The sequence below is a fragment of the Elaeis guineensis genome, chromosome 11 (genome assembly GCF_000442705.2).
Source record: "Elaeis guineensis isolate ETL-2024a chromosome 11, EG11, whole genome shotgun sequence".
NCBI lineage: Eukaryota > Viridiplantae > Streptophyta > Magnoliopsida > Arecales > Arecaceae > Elaeis > Elaeis guineensis.
Window position 1 is genome coordinate 114,212,064 of NC_026003.2, and position 13,400 is coordinate 114,225,463.

General features: G+C 37.8%; 1 protein-coding gene across 1 annotated transcript; it reads left to right on the plus strand.

Annotated features, from left to right (window-relative positions):
- The first annotated feature begins 244 nt into the window (after positions 1–244).
- LOC105054055 (kinesin-like protein KIN-7F) lies at positions 245–9,061 on the plus strand. The gene is made up of 14 exons (XM_010935445.4): positions 245–441; positions 938–1,397; positions 1,916–2,005; positions 2,088–2,188; positions 2,337–2,450; positions 2,531–2,612; positions 2,696–2,763; positions 2,870–2,935; positions 3,024–3,148; positions 5,737–6,064; positions 6,441–6,545; positions 6,632–7,528; positions 8,042–8,370; positions 8,474–9,061. The coding sequence occupies exons 2-14, from the start codon at positions 1,151–1,153 to the stop codon at positions 8,805–8,807; spliced, it is 2,886 nt and encodes a 961-aa protein (XP_010933747.1). The 5' UTR covers positions 245–441; positions 938–1,150; the 3' UTR covers positions 8,808–9,061.
- Positions 9,062–13,400: the final 4,339 nt, after the last annotated feature.

Here is a 13,400-nt window from a genome sequence, read left to right on the forward strand (position 1 = left end):
CTGACCAACAAAAGAAGGAACGAATTAATGCGAGGGCGCGCTACGGTTGCAGGGACGGTTGCATGCCGGTCCGTCCACTCTCTAGCGACCACCAACTGCCGACAGCGGGCTTCAAGCCGCTTCCACCGCTCAAATTAACGGAACGAATCACTTGAATTAATCGAGATAAGAATAAATCGATCGCGGAGTCACTCTAGCAAAACATATTTATTATATTATATATTACTCGTTCTCACGGTTTCTTGAAGGAATCCAAAGCCAAAAGTCTTCACCTAGGGGAGTATAGGATAGCGGGAAGAAGTCTCTCTTCCATGTGTGCACACAAGAACCCCACCGTCCCCTCCTCTTATTCTCTTTATTCCTGGGCGGTTCCTCTGTTCCATTTCTCTCGCTAAAGACCTATTAAAGCCATAGAGATCTCGGAGCCTGGTCAAGCTCAAGGTAAGAATACACTCTCCTTATTCTTCTTATGCCTATTCCACAAGATGAAAGATACAATAAAACAGTCATTGTGGAGTAAGCTAGAATGCCCTTGTCAAGATTCAGTCCAATGTCTTCTCGAATCGTTTCGGTGGCTTTCCAATGCTATTCTGCCCCAAACATCTGAAACAATCTGTAGGAATAAGCATTCCCCTTCGTGACTTGAGATGCTATGTGAGAGAGAACATTCTAACCAGATCAATTGCTGGATAGAGAGGCTTTACCTCACCTTAGATTTCCTCATTCCCCCTAGATCCATTTAAAAAAAAAAACCGGAAGACCCTTGTGAGAATGAACGTGGGATAAATCCAATTGAGATGCCGGCCTCCGACGACCGCACCGGCTAGCGACAGTAAAGTAGCCGGAAATCTTATTTGGAATATAAATGGAAAAAAAAAATAAATAAAACTTTACTTCTCTGGTATTTTTAGTAATTGACGTCTGAACCACTGATCAGATGATGTTTGGGTCTCGATCCATAACTACCGGGCGGCTCCGTCGAACGTTATCTGTACCTTCGCCCAGCGACTGCCGCTCTACCGCCAACAGCAACTACCCAACCGTCTTTCCCTCTTCTTCTTCCTCATTGGATTCGTAGGAAAGAACGTGTCCTTTTTATATTCTTTGTTCACCGGAGTTTGCTGCAGATGGAGTAGGAGGGAGGGGAGGAATGGGGGCGGTCGGCGGGGATGAGTTCGCGCGGCCGGAGGGGTTGGAAGCTGTGGCAGAGGAAGGTGGTGGCGGAGGAGGCGGTGGGAGGGCGGAGAGGATAGTGGTGTCGGTGAGGCTGAGGCCGCTGAGTGAGAAGGAGATCGCAAGGAATGATCCCTGCGACTGGGAGTGCATCAATGATACCACCATTATTTTCAGGAACTGCATACCAGAACGGGCCATGTTCCCAACCGCCTACACATTTGGTGAGTTATTGAAATTCTGATGTTGATCCCTTTGATTTTCCTGAAAATATTCTTTTTTGTTTCTTCTAACAATTTTGGGTGTGAGGAATTTTCCAATGAAATATTACATTCTTGCTAAGGTTATTGAATATTTAAATGGACTTCTTATAGATTGATTTGAGCTAGTGTTTGTGGAGGATGCTGTTTTGGTTTTAGTCCATTTTATATCTAGACGCTTGCAATGCCGTGAGTTTACATTTTTCACACGATGATGTTTTATAATGTTCAGTTCTTATTGGATTTGATCCCATCCACATCTTTATGTAAGCTTTAATTTTGTGGTTCCCCGTGGGTCTTTCTTGTTATCAAGTTTAGTATTTTCAGGATTATCCTTGTACCAGGAGGAATCCATTTGCAAATTTGTAAGCTTTTTTATTTTTTCCAATTCTGTGTTCCTCTGTCTCCAGAATAGTGCTTACTGTGATGATGTTTTCTTCCTTGTTGGTTTTGCTTATTCTCCTTTTTGCTGTGGATGATAGACAGAGTATTTTGGTGTGACCGCACCACAAGACAAGTGTACCAGGAAGCAGCTAAGGAAGTTGCTCTTTCAGTTGTTAGTGGTATAAATGGTAAGTATGATCATCCATCTCCTCTCTCTGTCTTTGGGTATGGAATAATGAACTAAAATGTTGATTACATATATTTTGCCAGCTAGTATTTTTGCGTATGGACAAACAAGCAGTGGGAAGACATATACAATGTCTGGAATAACAGAGTACACTGTTGCTGATGTATATGACTACATACATAGGGTAATGTAGCATCTACGAAGATCCTGACGTTTCAGCTTGTGCACTAATTTCTAGTTTGTGTCATATCCCATATTGCTTCTCTCTCTCTCTCTATCTATCTATCTATCTATCTATTTCTCAACTAGTAATTGTTTTGTTCCTCTTGCAGCATGAGGAGAGAGCATTTGTTCTGAAGTTCTCGGCAATGGAGATATACAATGAAGCTGTAAAGGATCTCCTCAGCACAGACAGCACTCCCCTTAGACTTTTAGATGATCCGGAGGTGAAGTCTTTTTCTTAAAGAACATTTCTTTCATTTACAGGTCTTTTGTGCTAATTTGAAGAAAAAAATTGTATTTGCAGAAAGGAACCATAGTAGAGAAACTTACGGAGGAAATACTGAGGGACTGGAACCATCTTAAGGAGCTTATTTCTGTGTGTGAAGGTGAAAAGCAAAACCTTGAACAAAAATGTCTTTCCAACTAATAGAGCTCTTGAAACATACATGTGTACTTTATGCTTGACCAGCTCAACGAAAGATAGGCGAGACCTCCCTAAATGAAACAAGCTCCAGATCACATCAAATACTCAAACTGGTTTGTTCTATTTTGATCTGTGGAGTGACTCTAGGAGAAATGTTACCATGTTACCTTAACAAAAGAAGGAATTGATTATTTTCTAATTGCTAATGGATTATTGCAGACTATTGAAAGTTCTGCTCGTGAGTTTTTGGGCAGAGAGAACTCAAGCACACTCGTGGCCAATGTGGTATGAAGCTTCTTCTGATTTAATTGTAATGATTCTCATATTCACAAAGAGGAGGTTGTATGAAGCTTAGTATGTTGTTGGAGTGCAGAATTTTGTCGATCTAGCAGGGAGTGAACGTGCATCTCAGGCATTATCTATTGGTGCAAGATTGAAAGAAGGATGCCACATAAATCGAAGTTTACTTACCCTGGGAACTGTTATTCGTAAGCTAAGGTTGTGGAGTTTTAATTTCTCTTTCTTTTTTTATCATTGCTAATGTATTTTGAGTCTTAGTTTTCATCTACCATGAGAAAGTTGCACGTAGATATTACTGTGGAGTAGTCTATCTGGTTTTAGTAGTTGAGTTATTTATCAAGCTGACATTCATCATATTAGACTTTTTATTGAATTTCTTATCTTGCTCAGCAAAATTACCTCTGGAAGATTTGGCAACTGGCGGCCTGATCTGCCACTTCTTATTGTTGCCACCATCCATAGGAGAAAGTATTGGAGTCTGTTATTAGTGATCATCAATCTACATGAAGTTGTTTGCCCTCGTTATTCATGCATATCAGCCTATCAGAGTGAGGGTGTTGTTCTCTTAAGAATAGAGGGATTCACTTTTTTGAACTTTTTGATGCCTGTCGTCCATCTTTCCTGAATATTTTTCCTTCCTGATATTAAAGGTTTTACATATCTCCATCACATTTTTCTCTGTTTGGTATTATAACTTTTTTCTTTTTCTTTTTATTTTTCTTCAGAGTTTAGATCTATGCAACCATCTGCAAATTAATATATCCAGTCTGCGATATTTCGCTCTAGACTTTCTCTTGTATTTGAGCTGGTCCATTGCAGTTGGACCTGCAAAACTATATCCTATAATTAGAATCTCTCTTAACCATCAGACTGGTAGGAGGCATGTGCAATGCTTATGGGTTTGCTTGACTTTGCCATCCAATAAATGGAGAGGAATGGGGATGACTGTTATCACATTCTACATAGCTTTTCTATCTGATTTTCTGCTTAACCTGTCAGAACTTACATATGCGCCCATCAGGGGAAATGGTGATCACCCTATATATTCCACTATATAGAAAGGTTCATTGAAACAAATTTGATTGTCACCATGACTTGGCTGACCTAAAGAAGACATAAACTATGACTTATGTAGACAATCCTCACACTGAACAGGACTCTTAATCTGGTCTGGATACTTCTTCAAAAATAACCTGGAAGTCCAAATATAATAGCTACATAATTCGCATAAACAGCGATATGCCCATCTCCATGATTAATATGTCATCAAGATCCTCACTGATAAACCATGACGTCCTATACAGAAATACATAATTTCAGCTAACTTTGCCAAATTCTTATATTTATCTTTGACCTTACCTTTCCCCCATTTTTTTTGCGAAAGTTATTTTTTTTCTAGAGAATGTGGAGTAGTTGTTCTGGCAGTAGGCATTTCAGTGGGCTGAGGGTGTCCTAGGCCTGAAAGCTGGGATTTAGATCTCAGGCTTGAGTTTGGACCACCCTAGACTGCACCTAGGTGTAGGAAGCCCATGCCTGACCTGACTCAATATATTATTTTGGGCCAGGCTAGGCTCGGCTCGATCCAGGCCAATTATCTTCTTCCAAAACTACAGTCTGGGTCTAGCATCAATTATGCTCAAACTCTGGCTAAGTCAGGCTTTATGGCTAATAAATCTAGTCAAAGCCTGGTTTATTCCATCTCAAGTCTTTGGACTGCTTGAGTTGCCTCAACCGATTGACTGCCCTAGTGGATGCTCAAAAGGTTAAGCCGTTTGGGCATGGTGTATGTGCATGTGAATTATTTTTGGGCACTCAAGATCAACGTTGAAAGGATCTTGGATGATGACCATGTAATTATAGTGGATGACTTGTAAGCTTGCGGTAGCAGTGGTTGGAAAGATGGTGGATATTGTGTCAAGGTCAGAGAGTGAGGATTTCCAAAATGGGCTTAAGCTGTTGGGAGGAGGGCCAGCCCTGGTTAATAGACCCATGTTGCACCCCTTTATTATTTGATATGGGACTATGACAATGGGCAAGCCCCTTAGGGAGGAGGTTTCAACCAATTTAGCCAACAGTTATTGGCTTTGTTAGAGGCATTTTGAGAAACTATATTGAATTTTCCTTAAATCTGCTAATGTTGTTTTCTCTCGTAAGTTTTCAGAAAGTAGGACTCTTTATGAGAAGTGTTGACTGTATGATCTAAAATTGACCAACATAATATGTAGATATATGATTTTCAATATTATCAAGACTAGGCAATTAGATTGTTGTGTGGTTAACCAGAGGTGGAAAGAAATTATTAACAGATTGATACTTTAACCCTGTTGATCTGTAATTTTCTATAGCTGAAGTACATGTCTTGACATTAATTTGTATTTGGGGCAAAACATATGAATTCTCTTATTTGGTTGATTTTTTGAATAAAATTAAAATAGATTGTTGTGTGGTTAACCAGAGGTGGAAAGAAATTATTAACAGATCGATACTTTAACCCTGTTGATCTGTAATTTTCTATAGCTGAAGTACATGTCTTGAGATTAATTTGTATTTGGGGCAAAACATATGAATTCTATTATTTGGTTGATTTTTTGAAGAAAATTAAAATATATGTCCCATATTGTGGAAACAAAGAAAGATGTTTTGGTCTTATTTCCTACTTATTGCTTTGATGTGCCATCATATAATTTGATGAGTCAATTAACTTTTTAGAACATTCTCTACTATATTATTGTTTTTTCGTTTTCTAGATTGCTTGATTACTCATGTGTTTATCTTGGTTGGTACAGCAAGGGAAGAAATAGCCACATTCCATATCGCGATTCCAAGCTGACACGCATATTACAACCTTCCTTGGGAGGTAATTCAAGAACTGCAATTATTTGCACAATGAGCCCTGCACGAAGCCATATTGAGCAATCCAAGAATACCCTTTTATTTGCAAGTTGTGCCAGAGAAGTGGTCACCAGTGCACAGGTCAATGTAGTTATGTCTGATAAGGCATTGGTCAAGCATTTGCAAAAGGAACTTGCTAGATTGGAGAGCGAATTGAGATATCCAAGAACTTCTTCCGGTATTGAGGCAGTAATAAAAGAGAGAGATGCTCAAATTAAAAAGGTTACAAAATAGTTGTCTAATATTTCATCTTGTCATTATATAATATTTTCATTCGTGCACGTAGTCATATGCTTCTGAACTTGCATGTGTATGTCTATTTAATGGCCTGTATGCCACATGAATTTAGTTTCTAAGCTTTAGAGTCAGATGTTGTAGTTTGCTTTTATTTGCTTATCGTCCATAAGATCAATGTCTGATCCATAATTGCCATGCTACCTGAAACTGCAGATGGATTTCTACTGTTAACATAGAAAAAGGAATTATATTCATTTTGATGGGCATCTTTATTATTATTGTTTAGGTATATGCATCAACCTGATTTTTTGAGTACATAAAGTTCCTCAAAAAATTACCATTATATTATATTTTTTTACAGATGGAGAAACAAATAAAGGAACTGATCCAGCAAAGAGATCTAGCTCAAACTCGGCTAGAGGATTTGCTCCAAGCTGTTGGGGATGGTTGTGCTTCAACTCGATGGGTATCCATGTTATCATAGTTCTAAATTTAAGTTTGAGGTACATATTTGGATGTGATGCTCTAACATATATCTCTTTATCTATTCAGGAGGAATCTAGCCGAACTTTGACATTCCAGGTACCGTACACATGTGAAGATGTACTTTCGGCATCAGAGTCATCAGATGTTGCTGATCATGATCTAGATTTTGGGTCAGCAGAATTGGGTACATCAGACAATAAACACTACCTACATGTTGCTGAAAAACAGGCTGTGGTATCACCTAGGCACCCAGTCAGCAGTCTTGTTGTTGGACTACTACCACATCACAATGAAGGTGAGATTGGTCAGAACCCCCGTGAAGATTTTGAGGACATATGCAAGGAGGTCCGCTGTATTGAGATGAATGAGACAAGCAAAAGCGAAGATTCAGAATCTTTCTTGATTAGGGGAAACAAAAATCTGCTACATCTCAGTATAGATTCTTACAAGCATGGAGATCGAGAACGAAGATTGATTGGGCAGAGGGGCTTGAGACCTCTTAGTGCAAATCCTCTCATCTTAGAGCAACATCTGCAGAATGTGAGGGACACATTTAATAGTCTTGTCAAAACATATCCTGATGGATCATCTCTATGGTCATCAGCTGGAGAGAGATCAAAATTTAGAGGCCTGTACAAGAGTAGAAGCTGTGGGTCAACTTTGATGAGCTCTTCTTCCTGGTTCCAAGAGGCAGAGCAGAATGATTGCATGCCGCCTGACAAGTCTTTAAAGGATTTTTCTGGAAAGCCTGAAGGATTGCAGAGAAGACAGATTACATTAAAGTATGATGCCGAAATGGAAAGACTTTCGAGAGAAGGATCTCAGATTTCTGGACCTAGTGCTCTTGAAGAACAGAGTGTCGAGACTAATGCTGAAGGGAACATTGGTTGCATTGATGATTTTGTTGCCGAACTTAAAGAGATGGCTAAAGTTCAGCATCAGAAACAATGCACTGGGGGTCAGGTGTGGATAAGTTTGCATGAAGGAAAATATATTACATTGTGTTGTTTCTGTGCTTTTGTTAGTCACAATACACCACAAATAATGTCATTATGGCATAATGCATTGATGTTTGCATGCTCAATAGGATATTATAGTGATTTGATTTATAATGTTTCAGCTTTATAACATTAGACCTTATTGTAACATCTTCGGCATACTTAGTTTGCTCTTGTTGCTCTTTCTAGTGGCAGTGCTAAAATGATTGTCGAATTACTATGTATAGATTATTCAGGATCTGTGACTGATTGTATTATGATGTGACTAAGAGATTGTGATATATTTTTTTTTTCTGGTTGGAAATGATCCTTCTTTAGACCTTCTTAGATAGTTCACCAAGTACGATGACCTGACCACTCAGTGTGTTCTTGCCAAGTTGACAACAAATAATGAATTTCTCGATATGTTAATAGTCATAACATAGGGACTTTTTTTTTAACATACCTGTATTGATATTGATCTTCTGTTTGATATCAGGAGGTGGAACCGAATGCCAATGAAGATATTGGAGCAGAGGGAACCGTAAGGAGCATAGGACTGTATACAATCTTAGACCCCTTTCAGTCTCCTTCAAGATGGCTGCTGGAGTTCGAGAGAAAGCAGCAAGAGATAATTGAGCTTTGGCATGCATGCAATGTTTCCTTGGTTCATAGAACTTACTTTTTCCTCCTCTTCAAAGGCGATCCAACAGATTCTATCTACATGGAAGTGGAGCTCAGGAGGTTATCCTTTCTAAAGAACACTTACTCTCAGGGAAATCTTGATAAAACAGCAGATGGAAGTCAAATTACTGCCATCTTGTCGAGGTATCATCGTGCTCTTGTGCTACATTTTCCTTCTTTTCTCTGTTATCTAAACTTGGAGTTAGTTTTGCTTAATCAGCTCTAAGTGATATTCTGTGGTGGGCAGTACAAAGAAGCTGCGGCGTGAAAGGCAGATGCTGTGTAGGCGGATGCAAAAGAGGCTGTCAGTAGAAGAAAGAGAGTGCCTCTACACCAAATGGGGAATTGCTTTGGACTCTAAACAAAGGAGACTACAGCTTGCCCGATGCCTATGGACTGAAACCGGAGATCTGGAACACATTAGAGAGAGTGCTTCTCTTGTTGCAAGTCTAGTAGGACTACTAGAGCCAGGGCAGGCACTCAAGGAGATGTTTGGGCTTAGCTTCATCCCTCAGCAATTTAATCGGAGGTCATACACCTGGAAACGTGGAATGTCTTCTCTCAAAGTGAGCAACATGTGAAAATTGCCATAGCTTGCCGACCCAGTTCCATCTGTCATGGCTTGAGGTTAATTTATAACAAGGTTTCCTATTGTGATTCTTTCGTTCCAATTGAGATGTAAAGAGGGCTGTAAATCAAGTCGGACATGATGTTGTGTATTGCTGTGCCCTCCAATTGTTGCTCGTTCCTTCATCAACAGCAGCAAGTCTGCAGTGATGCTGCAGATATAGGTCACAACTCTTGCAGCTATCAGTTTAGTTTTTGTGATTGCAATCTGGCATCCTTTCTTTTTTCTGAGCATGCAACCGGTTTCTGTAAAAATTGGACGTAGGAGACCTTAATCTGTGTGGTCTTGAACAATTGGTTGCCAGGGAAGTGGAAAATCATACCATCTAAAGAAGTTCCACTTCGACACACTCGGCAACTTCAGTTTTTATGCTTAAATTATTTTCTTTCAAAATATTTGGATCATCAGAGCTTGTGAAGGATGCGGAATCTTTAAAGATCCTTCTATCATCAGTTTTGCACATAACTAGAAAGTTACAAGCTTATCCCAAAATTTTTAGAATTGGTTTATGATGAAATGTGTGCACCTCAGAAATCTTCAGAAGGAAGAATAAAATTGCAAGGAACTAAGAAAAAGAATACAAACAGAGAAGCAAGAATTCACGAAGAAAAAAGCGCATTGCATTATCGTACCATTACGAGGCCCAAAGTTTTAGAATTCTATCATTTGCATTATCGTACCTCTTATAGGCTATAGCCTGACATGAATAAACTATCAAAGATTATGCCAACTAGAATTGAGAATTTGTCGCCCAAATTTACTGCAATATGTTTTGATTGATGAGATCGTAATCATGCATGGGATACTCATTATTAAATAAATAGCTTGCATTTTATATGCTTCATTGCTATAGCAAATGAATAGCTAAACCAAAGGGAAGATGACTAGATGAGCACAGGATAAAAACTTAAAAAATAATAATTAAAAAAAAAAAGAGCAGAGTGCGAATCAATAGAACAGATAGACCCGCAAGCGTAGCCGTTGATCTCACGGTTTCAAGCAAACAATCATGATCTGTGAGTGATGAGGAAAAAAATGATGATCAGACCACCCCAAAATCCGCCTCCCCAGTCCAAGTAGGAAGGACCGGGCGCATCACTACAGAGGAGTACTGCCATCAAACGCTTTACAAGTAATGAAGTAAAAACCAAGCGCTCCCCAAGCAGCCGCTTGCATGTATTTTGTTTGCAGTAGTTGTACATATATGACTAAATTTGCGAACGAGAAATGGGTGACATTGTATCCTGATTTCTAGTTTGCTAATATTTTGATGTCTATCCGTGAACGAACAATGAGTATGGTTTGCTTCGTTCCAGATTTTAACCCGATTCTTCTTTTCTCTTTGCCGCTCGTAAATGTATACTATGTGCATACTTGGATAACATAATTCTGAGAGCAAGTAATCCAATCTGACTTATAGGATTATTGCGTTGGATGTCGAACATACTGCATGATGTGTTGGGTGTTCGTAGCCGGGTTCGATCAGAATGTGTTATGAAGATTTCAATGTGATTTAAAGGTCAACATCTAACTGCAATCATCTACATAAACTCTTGGTATCATTTAAGGATGCCATAACTACAAAATCAAGGCTTTTTCTCAACTATTTATGGCTGGCTTTGTAAATTCTCATTGCAAATTAATGTCACTTCCCCATCATGTTCATCTAAGCTTCATTGGGACCAATAGCAGCTTTATTGTCAATTAAAAATGATGTGGCGCATGATGCATCGAGCATACTAATATCAACTTAAAACAAAACTTGAGTTTGAAAATTTAATTAATGATGGATATAGTTTTATTTGAGAAAGCAGTTAATTCTAATCAAATCTAACATTATTTAATGCAATTGTCGGACATGAACATATCATCCAAACAATTTGGGTTCGAACAAGATTCACATTCACGAATGTCTCCACTAAGACAAATGTGGCCATTAAAACCGAGTGCAATTGTTAGTATCATCCATTGCCACTCAAATAAGTAGATGAGGGTTTGATTTTAATTAGGTTCGACTCTTAAGTTAGAAGGTAAAGATTAGCCCCATCTAATCTCAAAAATGATATATTTGTTTTTATGATTTTTTTTTTAATTCTATCAGAATATTAGGAAGGTGCTAAACTAACTACAAAATAATTATAAAAGTGGTTATATATATGATAAGGTGCATATGTGGCCTCGCCGGTAACTAGACTTTGACTTTCTCGTCCCATTTAGATAAAGTATAGATGCAATACTTTATGAACAAGAGTCATTGTCATGTATCTTTCCAGCTTCCAACTAAATCAAAGGAGGTCTTAACTATAGGTGAGCACGAAACTTTTACGGTGCCCGTGCAACACCGGAGAGTATTGCAAAGCCATGGATGACCGCCATCAAGAGAGGGACAGTCATTAAAAAAGATAGTCTACAAGTATGTGCTGTGCACTTGCAGTATTCGTATAATATTGTACAGCATTATATGCAACCATAGATACTGTCATTAAAAGATGGACGACTATCAAATGAGACAGTTAATGATTGCATGCCGTGTTATATACGGCATATATCATTTAATAGCCATCCATCTTCTAATGATGGCTATTGAGGGATGCATAATAATCTACGGTGCACATGCTGCACCACAAAGGATCTTGGTCAGCCATAAGTTGCCTATGCCTTCGTGTTTCCATTTGCTTAGCCACATATTATCCATGACCTACATGCATGCAAAGTATGTGGCCAGATATTCTCGATAATAGAAGCTTTTTGGAGTTGTGAGTGAGCCGCATTGCTGAAGATGGCGTGTTAGCGAAGTTTAATGTCCCATCGGTTAGGGATGTTTCCCTCGTTAGTTTGTTGTGACAGGAATAAGCAAAAGTGAAAGAAAGGCCGAAATAAAGCTTTTGTTCTTGTATCCGCGAATAATGCATAATTAGCTAACCTCCCACGGACACATGTACGAAAGATCATGCTTGGAAGGGGACAACCGAATCCAACTGACTGATAAGTGCCGTGGTCGTTGGTTAATTTAGAGTAGGCTTTATCTCCAGACACGCAAATCTTTGTAAGAGGAAAGTACCTGGAATCAGAACGCAGATCCTTTTGACTTCCTTTTTCTAGTGGAGAAACCAGTTACACCAAAAAAAAATTATATAATTTAAAAATTTTTATTTTATATATTAAATTATTAAAAATATATTTAATTAAATTTTATTTAAATTATTTAAATTTTGACTACTTGATGCGTAGATTAAGATTTTTAAATCATATAATTTTTTTATATATAATTAATTTTGAAATAATAAATCATATTCAATGATTTGGATCATTGATGTAGGATTTTTATTAACGAGTTTTGATTTGATCGAATTTGAAAATCTAATTCTGTTCTGACTCTCTCTCCCTCTCTCTCTTTATTTATATATATATATATATATATATATATATATATATATATATATATATATATATATATATATATATATATATGTGTGTGTGTGTATGTACATGCATGTACTTATATATATGAATTTATGTTATGTAAAAAAAGAATTACTCTATTGCTGAGCTATAATGCTCACATAATAATTTTAATATTTAGATAATAATTATATTTTTTTTATAAAAATTATATTTTAAGCACAACTAAAAGAAACATGTGTGCAAACAACAAAAATCTGTGTACAACAGAATAGTGGTTGTTTCCAGTATTTAGAAAATATAATCAATAAAATAATTGTGTGCAAATATGTAATGTATTTGTGCAGGGGAAACAGTAAATGTGTTCAGTTCTCAGGTGAATTAACAAATTGGAAACTGTAATAAAAAAAAAAAGACTTAAATGTGTAAAATTCAATTAGTTGTTATAGTACAGCAGACCTCTAGCAACATTCTCCATTAAAAATAGGAAACTCTTGCATTAGTGTAGTAGAATTCAAATCCACAGCTTCCTTTGACATGTCTTCGAATGACCAGCTTCCACAATGGGGAGGATGAACTAGGTTTGGGCAGGATAGATGCAAGATTTTGAATAGACGGATTTCATGACCCGGCATAGAATGATATGAAGTAATTCCTTCTTTGCAATTTCTAGTTTTATGTATCAAAGTGCAAAATTAGAAAGTAGAGATGGACAATTCATCCAGATCAAAAGAAACAAAATAAAGTTTTGCTTAATGCTTTTGTGATCCACAGTTCCATGCGCATATCATGTTTCTCCTGATTAATGCCTTGCTAGCTTGGCAACCACATTAATGTATTGCAATTCTTAAAATGGATCAGAGAAAATATCATGGATCATTCACAGACCTTTCTAGAAACCTTTGGATGGCCTTGTCTCTTTAGCTTGTTGGGACCGGAACCAAGGAATTGACATTGAATTGAACCGATGAACAAAAGGAAAACTAGCGCGAGAGTAAGCTTACTTGTTCGCACCAAATGATGGTTTACACTTTTGAGAACAAATTAAGTAAAAGTCGATGTTGTAAGTATTGCTCTCTTGTGCTAGGGTTTGGCATTTTCGTGGAGCCTATATCTTTCGCAACTTTGATTTGGGAGAACTTTT